The sequence below is a fragment of the Clarias gariepinus genome, chromosome 15 (genome assembly GCF_024256425.1).
Source record: "Clarias gariepinus isolate MV-2021 ecotype Netherlands chromosome 15, CGAR_prim_01v2, whole genome shotgun sequence".
NCBI lineage: Eukaryota > Metazoa > Chordata > Actinopteri > Siluriformes > Clariidae > Clarias > Clarias gariepinus.
The window spans coordinates 5,840,506-5,855,576 of NC_071114.1; the positions used below are offsets into that span (position 1 = coordinate 5,840,506).

Below are 15,071 nucleotides of genomic sequence, written 5' to 3' on the forward strand. Positions count from 1 at the left end.
GTTCTGCACAAAGCCCTGACCTCAACCCTACTGTACACCTTTGGGACGAACAGGAACACTGACTATAGACCAAACCTCCTCGCCTGACCGTCATTTAATGCTCTCGTGGCTAAATGAATATACCTAACATTTTCCATAAACACAACCTTCCCAGAAGAGTGGAGGTTATTATTATTGCAGGAAAGAGGAAACTAATTTGATTTAAAATATAAATGCTTCTAATTGTCATATTGCACTAATTAATAATATTATTTATTATAATAACAAAAAATTATAATACTCTCTCTCTCTCTCTCTCTCTCTCTCGCTCTCTACAGATCCCAAAACAAATTGCTAAGATATTTTAATTAGAATGTTAAAAAGGACATAGAGATAACAACCGGTGATGTGTGCATACATACATGATGTGTGTCCTGAATTAAATTTTTTTTTTTTTTTTTTGGCATATTTGTCACATTTAAATGAAATCATGTGGTGATTCTCAATTAAATGTTAATGTGGTGGGGGAGGTGGGGGGGGGGGGGGTTGGACACGACTTAATTAGGGAGAAAATCGAGGAAAAATCCATAATAATAATAGTTAAGGTTTTGAAAGTGGCATAGTCAAAGTCCGGACTTAAATCTGATTGTGACGCTGTGGCATGACCTTAAACAAGTTAAATCCTCCAGTGTGGTGGAATTAAAACAATTCTTAAAGGAAGAGTGGGCCAAAATTCCTCCACGGCGATATTTACATTTAGGCATTTGGCAGACACTCTTATCCAGAGCGACTTACATTTTTATCTCATTACACATCTGAGCAGTTGAGGGTCTTGCTCAAGGGCCCACCAGTGGCAACTTGGTGGTTGTGGGGTTTGAACCTGTGATCTTCCGAACCGTAGTCCAATGCCTTAACCACTGAGCTACCCCTGGCGATATATAAAAGAGCCATTGCCAGTTATCACACACACTTGATTGATGTTGTTGCTGCTGCCAAAGATGGCACAAGCAGTTATTACTGTACTGTAGGTTTAGGGTGCAATTACTTTTTCACATAGGGCCAAGGCTTTTTCCCTTAATAAATGAAATCATTATTTAAAAACTCATTTACTCATACTGCTTTGTCCTGTATTCAGGGTCGCAGGGGGTCTGGAGGCTATCCCAGGAGACTTAGAGCACAAGGTGGGGTACACCCTGGACAAAATCCATCGCAGGACAGACACATTACGGGCAATTAGGGAACGCCAATCAGCCTAATCTGCATGTCTTTGGACTGTGGGAGGAAACCGGAGTACCCGGAGGAAACCCACCAAGCATGGAGAGAACATGCACACAGAGCCCGAGGCGGGAATCGAACCCGGAACCTGGAGGTGCAGGGCAGCAGGGCTAAACACACAAATATGCAACAAAAATAGAAAAATCTGATCTTTTTTCAGGGCAATAGATAGATAGATAGATAGATAGATAGACTACAGTGCAACATACACACATATAAAGACATTACATAATTTAAAATTTGTGGAGGAGGGAGAGAGAGAGAGAGAGAGAGAGGACCAGAAGCAGCTCTTCTCTGCGCAGATGCTCAGTGTTTCTCCTCCTCCGTGCTCCTCACACAGCTGCTTCACACGATTTCCCGCCACTCACGTTAAGAACACATCTGTTGCAGTGCGACTGCGCGTGCACGCAGCGGTGATTTAACGCACTGTTTTGTTTTGTTTTTTTCTTCTTACTCCCGCGGACTGCATGCGGAGGACGTGATCTGCTCCCGCCTGTGTGATCAGCCTGCTCTTCCTCTCCGGCGCTGGGGAAAAACAACAAGTAAGTGAATTCCTCATAATGACTCAACATGAATATTCGAATGCATGCATCACACACACACACACACACACACACACCCTGTACAGTTAGTGTTAGATCACCTGCAGCAGGCTGGATCCAGGCTGTGTCGCAGGAACTGCTCGTAACCATCATCTCTCTTCTCCTTGACCTGATTTAATGGTGAGGCTCACACTGACCCCCATAGCTCCATGAAAGCAGAAATTGCTTTTATTTATCTCTCTGAACATCCCACTTGCTTTGATGTCTTCGTGCACATCAAGTTCTTTCTACACATGCCTTCTAATTGTAGTTGATAACTCTTTGAAGTGTTAAGATTTTTATAGATATGGTTTATGGTTTATATATATATATATATATGTATGTATGTATAATATATATGTATAATATATATATATATATATATATATATATATATATATATATATATATATATATATTGTGTGTGTGTGTGTGTGTGCGCGCGCGCTTGACAGAGCAGTGACACCATGACTATTTAATTACTGTAATCTGAATAAATCTGGATATCCAGCTTTAATATACTGGAAAGTGAGAGAATAACAATTTCATCACTTGGTAATATAATGCATATAATGGTATATATAGCACATGCTATAAATACCATTATATGCATTATATTACCAATATATAATATGTGCTATATATACCATTATATGCATTATATTACCACGTGATGAAATTGTTATTCTCTCAACATTCTCAGTGTATGAATGCTGTCCGGAGGTCTTTGTTGTAAAAAATGCCAACAAATGCAATGGTCACCACTGGCCTACACCTTTCCTAATTGGACTATAGAAGTTCCTTGATGGATGGATGGAACCATGGAGATGTGAGGCAGCAGTGCTAACCACTGACATGAGATGACATAATATTTGTCTAGGAATATTCTATAAAATATTGCCATAATATATTACATGGCATTATAACGGGGTAGAGGTAGCTCTGTGATTATGGTGTTAGACCGTTGATTGGAAGGTTGCAGGTTCAAACCCCAGCACCACCAAGTTGCCACTGTAGGGCCCTTAAGCAAGGCCCTTAACCCCTTAACTGCTCAGATGTATAATGAGATAAATACATACACATTACATTACAGCATTTGGCAGACATCCTTATCCAGAGCGACTTACATTTTTATCTCATTATACATATTATATATTGTGGCGTGGGCGGGGCGGCGGCTGACGACCAGCATGCCTTGCGGGGATGTCGGTGTGTGTTCACCATGTTGGGGAAAGGTGTTTGGGTTGGTGGCTTCAACCCTGTTTGTGTGAGGGGTGTGTGACGTGTGAAATGTGCTCCAGTTCAAGCTAGTGCTGAATTGGATGTAGGCTCCTGAGTGAAGGTGCTGCTCATGCCTTTCATGCTGTGTGCTTAATAAAGTACTCCCAGCCATTGCATTGGGTAGCAAATAAGCTCACTCGTCTCTCCAGCATTCTTCCCGGCGTAAAAACGCTACAATATATTAATATTATATATATATATTATATTGCCTCCGGCTTTGCGCATCCGTCGGTTCCCCAAACAGTCCAAACACATGCATTTTAGTGTTAACAGATTGCCCATGGTGTATAAATGGGCGTGTGGGCGTGTGTGTTTGTGCCCTGTGATGGCTTGGCACCCCATCCGGTTTTATCCTCTGCCTTGTACCCTGAGTTTCCTTGGACAGGCTCCAGGCCCCCCTTGACCCCAACCTGTATGATGAAATTGATGAATAAATTAATATTATGTTATGATATTCACTTACTCACTCTCACTCATCTTCTATACCGCTATATCCTGTATTTAGGGTCGCAGGGACCTGGGGCCTATCCCAGGAGTCTTAGGGCACGAGGTGGGGTACACCCAGGGTTCCAATCCATCGCAGGGCATATATTATGATATTATGATATATAAATATAGCACATATACTAGTACAGAAATACAAAAATCATTGTAGAATAAGGTCTGTTCTGGATTGTTTTTCAGTTTCAGCATGTAATTCTATACAGTTTCAATAAGAACATCAGATTTTTCTGTCAGTCAGTCTCATGTGGCAAGAGAAAAAATGAAAAAGCTAAAAATATGATTGAAGTGCTATTTTAAACATGGAAAATATCTCCTAACCTCAATAAAATGTGTCACGTGTATTGCCTTCACCCTCATCCTTTTTTTCATGATCATAATTAATGTGATTTAGCATAAAAGGTACTTTTAATTCTGTTTATCTAAAACTGTCTCAAAATGTTAAGAATTAATTGCCATTTTCTGTGTAACATAGTTGGACATAATTTTTTGTTAGAAAAATACTAAGAACAAAAATTCTTTTTTTTGTTTTTTTTTATATAATACCAACTTGTTCAGAAGACTTAAATCACATCATGCCTCCCTCAAGGCCATACACCCACTCCATTAGGCCACCTCTGCCTTTTCGAGCTTATAATGGTTCCAGTGTCTTCTGTACTGGGGAAAATGTCACAGAGTGCATGGAGTACATCAGTAATGTAAGTATACTGTAATAGATGAGTCAGGAACTTTTATATTAATATATAAAATTAAGCCTGGCAATGTAGGCTGATGTGTACCCCGTCTACATGTTCTCTGTCTTTCTTCCATCCACAGGCGCTGTCGTCTCTGGGTTTGCCATCAACTCAAATAGACTCCAATAGAAATCAAGAACTTGATCTTATTTTGATCCTAAATAACATGTATGATCTGCTACAGCTCCATCAGTTTGCAATGGGAGGTGTGGAGGAACAGGAAGTCGTGCAACTCAAGGTTAGAAGTCCCACTCTCAGGATCTCTTGTGTAACAGTTCTCAAGAAAGGACCGGATGCAGGGACAAGTAGACTAGGTCCTCTTGACAGAAGGCTGAGGACCTGAGAGATGAAAGCTGAGATATCCAGTAAATATGTGCAGAGGACAGCAGACAGACAGATCAACAGGGTTACCGACAAAAGGGCAGGGTCCAAACGGGCAGGGTCAGATACACAGTTACATTCTGGAAACAGCCAGATGGCTGGAAAGCTCAACTCGGACATGAAGAGACAATCTGGCACTGAGGGAGAAGTGAGTCTGGTTTATATAGAGTAAGAAGAGCGGAGTTGATATGACAGGTGCAGCTATTTAGGAGAGCTATACTGGAAGAGAGGGAGAAACCAGCTGGGTCCGGTGGCTCTGAGATGTACCAAAATGACGGGTGAGAGAAGGGAAGCAACTAGGATGTGTACAGGATCATGACATTCTTCATGTCCAGATTCGTAGTTGTATGAATACCGTCTAATCTTATCCGTCTTGATCCTGCTTTCCTAGGACCAGCTCGAGCTTTCCAATAAGGACAATGACAAATTACGTAAACGGGAACAGCACTTAGAAGCTAACATAAAGTCTTTGCAAAGATGCTTGAGAAGTGAAAAAGAGGAGGTAAGAAGGCTTACTATAAATATCACCATATTAAAACCAATTAACTTCCATATACAATATGCATTATTGGTTCATACTGAATAATATCAGTACATTTACAGTATATAGCATTATGTATTTCTATGCAGCGTCCAATATCGAGTTTTCTTGCATTGAATATACTCACATGGAATAAGTTACACTGTTATCGATGCTCAACAGGTTCAAAAGCTTCAGAACATCATCGCAAGCCGAGCCACGCAGTACAACCACAGCATGAAGAGGAAAGAGAGAGAGTTCAGCAGGCTTAAAGAGCACCTCAGTCAGTTACTCACTGACAAGAAGGATCCAAAACAGAGTACGGAAACATTATATTATCATTCTGCATTCAATGCATTAGTATAGAAGTATTGTATTAGCCTACTATATTTTGTTCTACTGGAACTGTGTGTATGTGGGTGTGTAAGTAGTGTAAAAGCACAGCACAGCTTGCCAACACGCAACAGAGTAGGAGGAGGTCATTGGCTAGTGATTAATATTAGACCTAGGGTTTGCAATTCTATTTTTTTAATGCATAAACTAATAAACTAATAAACCAATAGCATAAACCAATGCATATTTCATCATCTCAAGGTAAAAATGTATGCGGCGCTGTTGTGTTGCCTCGTGTTGCGTATAACACGAAGTGGGTTTTAAAGAGATCATTTGGATTTTTTTTTTTTTTTTGAGGGGGGATCTGACATAGCCTTTAAAACTCAGAGCATTTTAGCATTTTTTTTTTGTTTGTTTTGCTGTTTTTTTAATAAACAAATGTAGAGCTCAGGATTGTGCAGTATAGAGTGACGTCCTTTTTTTAGCACAACCTAAATATGCAATATGATGAACTCAATTTGATTTCATTTTAACCACCTATACAAACATGACTGAGCAAAAAGTGTAAAAATGTAATGATAGCATTTCCTCCACCATATCAAGACATATCAAGAAAAATACAAATTTTTGAAGTCTGAAGCTTCCCCGGTAACACACACACCGCCAAGGCTTCCATATAAGCACATGTACTTTTTATTTTTTTTTTGCGTCATTAACTTACTGTATGCTGTTTTAATGGCCGAGATCTGTGCCGCTTTGGTTTTAAGGGGTTAAACCAAAATTGAGGTGTATATAAACACATTCACGTTCAGTATGCAGAGCAAAGAAAATTATTACAACAACCAAGAGCTACTGTATGGTACTGTCCTTATAGTAATGTTTACTGTATGCACCTCAATTTTGATTTAAGACAGACCATCTCTTTGACTTAAAACTCTTTAAGAGTAGCATGCACGCCTAACCACACAAGCAAACGTAAAAAAGTTTATGGCGACATAATCCTAAACTTAACATTAACAAGATTAAATAATTTATTTTTTTATCCTTATTGTCACATACTTTATCATCACCCACAAAACAATAGAGGGCCTTATCGCATGTACTGTATGTCTGTGCTCTCTAACAGGGATGGAGGTTTTGAATTATGTTGAGAGGTCTGATGGCAGGAGAGGTCCACGGAAAACTGGAAGAACAGATTCAAGGTAACTTCATTTTGCAGTAGGGGTGTAACGGTAGGTGAAAGTCAAGTGCCAAAGTGAAAAAAGACATGGAATTTCCTTTCATTTATTATGAATTTAAGTTGTAAAAATATAAGCATATACAAATTCCCTGGATAAGGAATGCACAAAAAGGCACTCATCCGAGTTAGCTGTCTAGCATGGTACAGTGGTACCTCGGCATACAAATTTAATCCGGAAGCACTTTCAGCAAGAACACACATCTGATAACCCTACGTTGTCTCCTTAGTAATTGCTTCTAAGTTGGGATGGATTGCTTCTGACCTGTCTGTATTGTTTTGGTTAATTTCATGGTTAATGCAAGCAAGAAAGCTAATAAGCTAGCTTCTACCACAAATCTCAATGTCAAATTCCTGTTTAACTCCCTGATCAAGGTCACTACTTGGTGTGTGGAACAAGGGATTGGACATCTTACATAGTGAACTAGCTTACAATTTAAAGCTACGCATTTGGGATTCAACCCAGAAACATGGAAGTTTGCTGATATTTTGAAGCAGAATAAGTGGAAGCATAAAGAAAATCTTGTACGTTTATTAGGACTGTCCACCACCCCCATGGTTTATTCGGTTCATCTTTTGGATACATAGTACCGGTAAGAATTTAAAACTATATTTGCCCCTCTATCGATTGCCAGCTCTATCTGTCGTCGTTCTCCCAGTCGTGGAAGGATATGCATTGCCAGAGCAAAATAACAGGTTAAATAAATAAATAAACCATAATTTATAGAACTCTTGTATAATAGCAACATCAAACTTGAGGTTGTGCTGTTATGCTGAATATCAGAACGGCGGTGATATTTTCAGCAATCAGTTTATGGCCACATAATCCTCTCTCATCCCACTCATGAGACACTGATTAAGTATAAGATACGAATATAAACTAATGGCCTAATTTGAATCTCTGTAATGATTACCAGGTGCCATGATATTTGTCCCTGGATCAGACAAGATCATGATTTTTTTCTGATTTTGATTTGCTACATCAGACATGAAACTGAAATGTGCAGGACTCTTCTGAACGAGTTTGACAAACGCCAAAGGGACCTAATGATGGAAAATTACGAGCTGAAAAAAGTGCTCCAGCAAATGAAACAGGAAATGGTGCTGATATTAAGTTCAAGGAACCACGTCCAAAGACAGGAGCAATGCACTGAGTTCACAGATCAGGTCAGTCGATTATGAGATGAGACGCAACCCACTGTCAAATCTATACATACAGTACAGTGTGTCTATTGTTTTTTTGTTTGTTTGTTTTTTTATTATTGCTGTCCTTTGCATGTTGTTCCGCATAATTCTGTATGTCTAGCATATAGCTGATGAAGAGGAGACATCTTTTAAGGGGACTTTGGATATGTCATGTGAACACGCTCGAGAGAAGCTTACCAACAGCATTCGGCAGCAGTGGAGAAAAGTCAAAGATCATATGGAAAGCCTTGACAACAAAGGTATACTTAAGGGAAAGGAGTACACAATGTGGCCAAAGGTTTGTGGACATCTAGTCATTAAACCCATATATGGTCCTTTTCCAAACACAAATCCCTACAGAACTGGATTGGATGACAAATAAATTGGATCTCCATGCTCTCACTGGATGGTCTGATGAGTATGAAAATTATAAATGATATGCTATTGACTAAGGGGCATGGTGGTTAGCATTGGCGGATTTTGGTTAGCATTATCGCCTTGCACCTTTAGTGTCAAGAGTTCCATTCCCGGCCCGATCTGTGTGCCTGGAGTTTGTATGTTCTCCCCGTGCTTTGTGGGTTTTCTCAAGTTTCCTCCCACAGTCCAAGGACATACAGATTTGGCTAACTAAGGCTAATTTCTTCTAGGAAGACTACAGTAGGCTAAATTGTTCCCAAATTGCCCATATTGTATGTCTCCATGCGACTCTGAATACAGGATAAAGTGGTATAGACGATGACTGAGTGAACGCTATGGTCTTCTACATTACAAAATCTCAATACAGTCAAACACCAGTGGGAGAATTTGAACTGATCCATGAGGTACCATTTACAAGCACTACTGTGACAATATAAAAAAGGGACGAGTGGACGAGTGATGTCCATGTCTTCATATGAATCCTATTCTGATTTCATAACTGTTGGTATTGCAGCGGTGGTGTTGCAGTTGGGAAAGGGGGTCAACGACGAGATGATCTCAAAGCATGTCCATCAGGAAGAAACCGAGAGACTCAAAATGGAGATCCAGCAATGCATGGACTTTATTCAGACTCAGCAGCAGCTCTTGCAGGTGAACAGCTACACACTCATATAGGGAACTCGATCGTTTGGGTAAAGTAAACTCGACTTTAACTTCTGTGTGTTGTTGGAATCATTAGCAACAGCTTAACACTCCGTGTGATGAGGAGACTGCAGCAGTCCTGAATGACTGCTACATGTTAGAAGAGAAAGAGCGCCTAAAAGAGGAATGGAGAACTTTTGAGGAGCAGAGGAAGACCTTTGAAATGGAGAGGAGGAGCTTTACAGAGGCAGCCATTCGATTGGGGAATGAGGTAAGTCACCATTTAGCACTTTGGATCGTACAAAAAAACAGTACACACAGACCGATGCGTCTCTTCCAGAAGTTGGCCACAAGCTATCCATCGATGTTCAAGGATCAGGCGTTCAACTTTCTAAATGTCCACAGGAACGACTGCACTGGTCTCCAAGTCACCAACCAGCCTTTTGTCATTCATGGACCTATGGGTTTCTTTAATACGTTTGCACCGTTCAAATATTTTACTGCGACTAAGAGTCTCATCACATTCTTGATTTGTGCCTTCTGTAATTGTCAATCGGTCTTACATCTTCTGAAATTTATTCACAAGCCTAGGTTTGAAAAGGGACACCCCATGTACTAGGGTTTGGATCGTGGCTTTGGGGGTTGATGCTTATTCAGGCATTAATGCCACTCAGGCAGCGTTTCAATTCACAAAGGTGTTTGGTGGGGTTCAGGTCAACGCTCCGTTCAGGACACTTGAGTCTTCCCACAACATCAGCAAACCATGTCTTCATGGACGTTGCTTTGTGCACAGGGGATTGTCACACTGGAACAGGTTTGGGCTCAATAGTAATGATGTCCAGGTGTTCGCATACAGTGTTACAGTATTGTTGATTTATCTAGACACAATACTAACACAGATTTATCTAGACACAATATGTATGTTAAGGCATGAAGAAATTCAGGTTCCCTTTAAGCAATTTGAAACCTGGAGCTGTAAAAGAATTACAAAAGAAGAGTGCAACAGTTTGCCCTCAAGCAATTCGCACTAGTAAGAGAATGATACTTTAAATTGTAGTCTCCTCCAACATTATTGGAGCAGCAAGACAAAGCCTTTTGTTTTTGCTCTACGTTGAAGGTGCTTGTTTTCTAGCTCAGAAGATGAATATGAGATTGAGACTGATCAGAAGTCTAGCTTTCCTTTCCGGATGTTTACACCTGGACGTGTCAAACAACTTAGAACCTGGAAGACCATCCAATTTTAGGTGTGCGAAAGTATTTGGATAGACAAAGTAAATGAGACGTAAGATTTGTTGGTATATCCCTGTTGGCAACCAACCAACATCGTCATGCTGTTCGTCTTTTGTGACGCTTGTCCAGGGTTGTACTGTATCTTTCTTTAGTTGTTGTATGTTTCGTGGGGTTTCTTCCTTCAGTGTTCTCTTCAGTCACCAGTTGGGTTAAGGTCTGGTGATCGACTTGGCCAGTCTAAAACATTCCACATGTTCTAGTGATGAACAACAATGGACGGGCAATGTGTTTTGCTCAGATACTCAACTGCTCAGATACCAATGTAAGAAACCGCCAATGAAAAGACAGATACCAATTCAGGGGTGGGGTATCACCCGATGTGGCCGATGGTGCTGGGAAAGAGCCTGACCCCTCCATACCCCCATCGTGATTTATATTAATAATAATGATCGATAAGTCTGGCGATAAGTCTAAGCTTTTGCAGAAACAAAACAAGTAGCCGTGTCATTCCAATACGTTCAGATGGAACTGTAGGTGCATGTCTTGCTACCATTCATGTGTGGGGTTGCATCTCAGCCAAGGGACTCACAATTTTGACTAAGAACACAGCCATAAATAAAGGACGGCACAAAAACATCCCCCGAGAGCAACATCTCCCAATTATACAAGAACAGTTTGGTGATTAACAATGACTTTTCCAGCATGATGGAGCACAGTGCCATAAGGCAAAACTGATAACTAAGTGGCTCAGGGAACAAAACATCAACATTTTGGGTCCATGGCCAGGAACCCCCAAAAAGCTTAATCTCATTGAGAAACAAAAACCCCCAAGCATTAATTATGCAAGAATTGGCTGCTATCAGTCAGGATGTGGCTCAGAAGTTAATTGACAGCATGCCAGGGTGAAATGCAGAGGTCTTAAAAAAAAAACTGCAAATATTGACTCCTTGCTAAACTTAAGTAATTGCCAATAAGAGCCTTTGACAGTTATGGATTGCTTGTAATTATAATTCAGTATACCATAGTAACATCTGACAGAAAGATCTAAAAACACTCAAGCAGCAGACTTTATGAAAATTAGTATTTGTCATCATTCTCTTGGCCAAACCTATACACAAAAATTAGGTGCGACAGTATGATGTAAGCTTGAACTTTTCCTTTGGCAGAGGAAGATATTTGAGGAAGATCGCGCCACCTGGCTGAAACACCAGTTTTTGAACATGACATTCACCGAGCAGATGAGGACACACAATGTCATATCAGAATGTAAGCCTCTGCATGTTAACTCTATGTTTTTTAAGAACTCGACACAGTCCCAAAGTATTATTATAATTGTTTACATTTTTCCAGATTCTGGTCAAGAACAGAAACATATTTCAGCTCCGAAAACACCCCTCTAGCCACCGTGAGTCAAGCATGCAGTGGTGATTATTGTATGTCTGTATTTTTCGAAGACCACTGAACCGAGAGAGCATCAGAACGACGCTACGAAGGCGACATCCAGGCCATCATGTGAAATGTGATCGTTTTCGTAGTAGCTCACTGATCCATGCTTACGTTTGGTATACAGTGTCCTGCTTCGCTCTGACTTGGTCTGATAATGCGGTATTTGATGCAGAACCATAGGTTTGCTTACTGTTTTACATAATAGAAGAAATACAGATACCACTAAAGTGCTTCAGTCATATCGTACAATGTGTGCATTTAATGCTTAATCCTTAAGCCTTTGTGGTTTAAAGACTCTTTATGGGCAAGAAACTGCCATCTACTGTATTAAAATTAAGAGAGACACACCTCTGTAACCATACAGTGTATCACTTAACATCTTCCTGTTGTATGATTTGCATAGATATTTATGGATTTACGGATGTAAGTTTCGAATTAACTTGTTTATTTAAGATTTAATCTAATTAATAGTTTGTCGTGTTTAAGGTGTTGTTTGGTGTTTGTAGTTGTAGTTACTGTAGGAGTGGGAATCACCAAGGGCCACCCAATGCGATATTATCACCATACCTCAGCATCAATTCGATTTGTTTACAGGATCATAAAGAAAAAAGCAACTTTTTACCACTTCAAATACAAACACACAGCATATTAATAAAAAAATTGTTTAAAAAAAAAAGTGATACATGAATTGCTACACAAAAGAATTGTGATACGTAACTGAATCTATTTTTGCCCGTCTCAAATACTTATTCTATTAATTTAGTGTATTTCACTGAGATTAAGTTCCTTGAAATGTCTACAGCCCAGTTGATGTGAAGAAGTTTAATCAATAATGAAATGGCTAAAGTAAATAAATAATGTTTTATATTTCCAGTGTGCTTCATTTCATTTACTATTTTATTTTTTTTTTTTTTAATGAAGCAAACCAATAAAAGCGAATGAATTAAATTATAATATCCCGGAGAACATGCAAGCTCCATGCACACCGACCCCAAGGTGGGAATCGAACCCGTGACTCTGGAGGTGCAATGCCCTTACTGCTAAGTTTTTTTTTAGCGTTCATCACTGTCTTAATGGAAGAAATGTTTTAAAAGTACTCGTCAGAAATAATCAACAATTTATCCAATCAACAAATAGCTCAGGTACAAAATATACACTACTCACAATAAGTTAGGGATATTATGAGAGACTTAGTGGATGTTGTACATACGGTGTTTATTTTACTTCAATCATTTTTGGGACAGGGAGGCAATTGTATTGGGGTGATAAACACCTCATTTTGTGTTTTCCATGTTATGGTCTCGTTGCGTACGGGTGTGCCTTATATTGGGGCCAATCCCAAAAGACAACCTTTGTCAATGTGGCATCAATTTCAACATTCTGTGGGAATAAAAAGCTGGTATTGTCAGTAAGTCATTCCAAGTTCATCATTCAAACAGCCATGAACGTTTGCAGTGGGCACAAGACCATGTGACCTGCACAATGCAGCAGTGGTCTACCGTCCTGTTCACTGATGATCGTCGTCAGCGTTGCTGGAGAAGACGAGGTGAGCGATACGCTGAGGTCAACATGGTCACCAGGCTTTGCTTTGGTGGAGAAGGTGCAACAATCTGGAAAGGCATCACCAGTCAGCGCAAAACAGATCTTGTTACTGTACATGGCTCAGTCACTGCACGTTCTTACCTTAGAGACATCATAGAACCCATCATCATCCCCCAATTCCGCCAGGACACACACAACTTTCTGTTCATGGATGATAATGCTCCACCACATCATGGCATGACACGTCGCTGTCAAGCTGACACTGCGGCAAATGGTGGAAACACACGCTACTGACATTGTCAATTTTTGTTATTTATTATGGGGCTAATCCCTGTTATTGTCTAAATATTAAACTAATGCAAATGGTGTTTTTTCTCATATATTATTCAAAGGGAACTTTTACTTATTTCATTCAAATTCAGAGCAAAAAGGTAAAGTAAATAAAAATATCCCTAGATTATTGTGATTAGTTTACTCTTTCAAAACAAAACAGCTCAAAATTATTTATTAATACTTGACCAATTATGTAATGCGTGCGTGTGTGTTTTTGTAAATATCCATGAGAATGGGTTTATCGTTGCTATATTAAATGCAAACCACGAGATGTCGCTGTTCTAAAAAATTCGAGGCTTCAGAGCGTTTCTTCGTGCAATCAGAGGGAAATGCTGAATTTGCGACAACTACTCGGAACTCGGAAATTTCCAGTCCATAATCTCATGCTTTTCATATTAAAGCCGCATAAATTTGGAAATAAAATTAATACTTACTGTTATAAATAAAGAGTAGTTTTGTTAAAGCTTTATTTATTTATTTTTATATTTATACAGCGCCTTGTTTAAGTGACGTCGCCAATTTACAACTAAGAAAACTCGGAATTTCCGCATTATTTAAGCAATTCCAGTTCGTAATAAAGAAAACGTCCGAGTTCCAACTTAGTCGTGAACAAGACATTTGCCCTATCGAAGATGGCGCCGCCATTGACATGTTTAGTTTATCCTGCTTGGGTTAGGCTTGTTAAAATAAAGGCCTCGAATCTAAATATTATATATATTATTCTAAAATATTTTAAAATATTAAAACTGTTTAGTAACGCTAAAACAGTACATTCATTAAAACTACATATATAAAAAACAATATATATAACTTAAAAAATTAAATGTACTGGTGTACTTCGTAGAAAACGGAATTTTGGAGGACTTTTATGCTGTAGATTTTCGAGGTTATACTTCCGTTATTGATTTTTAAGTCGCGTCTCAAACAGAGCTCTATAAGTGCACTGTGTGTAGTGTGCGAGTACAAACATAAAAGCTGTTTTCCTGGAAACTATGTAGGGCGCATTTAAAGGGAGCACGCTGCGGTTTGCGATGGAACCATGAAGTCAGATTACGAATGACCAGAGATAGCGTTTGTTCATCCATGCCTGTTTCTCAGTAGGTTTATTTTTATGCTTAATGCGTTGGTGTTTGTGTTAAATGTCTGTTGTTTAAAGAGTTTCCATCGGTATAGGTAAGTTTGCAAGTTAGCAACTAGTCTGAAAATGTGTGCAAGTCAGTCTTGTCTTATAAACGTTATGTTAAATAAAGCATACAGGTGTTCTGTACCTGTAGGTTTTAGCTGGATGTAATCACGTGATCACTGCATTCTGACCCTCACGTGGTGCTTTAAGCCAGTGCATTAACACATCTGTCTATAGTTTAATTTAAAAAATAGTGCATTTGCACATCTGTTAATAATAATAATAATAATAATAAATTTTGATGTTTCTAACCTTTCTTATGTTTCTGATC

At 39.3% G+C, this 15,071-nt stretch overlaps 2 protein-coding genes across 6 annotated transcripts in view; both read left to right on the top strand.

Moving 5' to 3' along the window:
• Nucleotides 1-1,637: 1,637 nt before the first annotated feature.
• LOC128543166 (afadin- and alpha-actinin-binding protein-like) lies at nucleotides 1,638-12,574 on the top strand. Of its 4 annotated transcripts, none has more exons than XM_053513521.1 (12): nucleotides 1,638-1,796; nucleotides 4,176-4,315; nucleotides 4,434-4,589; nucleotides 5,124-5,234; nucleotides 5,436-5,571; nucleotides 6,712-6,787; nucleotides 7,809-7,989; nucleotides 8,129-8,267; nucleotides 8,939-9,075; nucleotides 9,164-9,337; nucleotides 11,463-11,562; nucleotides 11,647-12,574. In XM_053513521.1, exons 2-12 carry the CDS (start codon nucleotides 4,193-4,195, stop codon nucleotides 11,694-11,696), a joined length of 1,383 nt encoding a protein of 460 aa, XP_053369496.1. In that variant the 5' UTR covers nucleotides 1,638-1,796; nucleotides 4,176-4,192; the 3' UTR covers nucleotides 11,697-12,574. The 4 variants fall into 4 exon arrangements, with proteins under 4 accessions (XP_053369496.1, XP_053369492.1, XP_053369495.1 ...); XM_053513517.1 differs by having other exon boundaries at nucleotides 1,717-1,796; nucleotides 4,179-4,315; XM_053513520.1 differs by having other exon boundaries at nucleotides 1,719-1,796; nucleotides 7,830-7,989.
• A 2,017-nt stretch (nucleotides 12,575-14,591) lies between these two features.
• The window catches only part of xxylt1 (xyloside xylosyltransferase 1), a 35,084-nt gene continuing 34,604 nt past the window's right edge, over nucleotides 14,592-15,071 (top strand). Inside the window, exon 1 of one of the 2 annotated variants that reach the window (XM_053513650.1) lies at nucleotides 14,592-14,714. The gene's annotated coding sequence lies outside the window, so the exon portion shown is untranslated. Of the gene's footprint in view, nucleotides 14,791-15,071 lie in introns of both variants that reach the window. The other variant, XM_053513649.1, reaches the window with a different exon arrangement.

Bases quoted from the DNA above. Each gene is read 5' to 3' on its own strand.
- LOC128543166 (XM_053513521.1), top strand. From the start codon at position 4,193: ATGCCTCCCTCAAGGCCATACACCCACTCCATTAGGCCACCTCTGCCT. The intron at 6,788-7,808 runs GTAACTTCATTT...TTGCTACATCAG, and splicing joins ACTGGAAGAACAGATTCAAG to ACATGAAACTGAAATGTGCA. The intron at 7,990-8,128 runs GTCAGTCGATTA...CTGTATGTCTAG, and splicing joins GCACTGAGTTCACAGATCAG to CATATAGCTGATGAAGAGGA.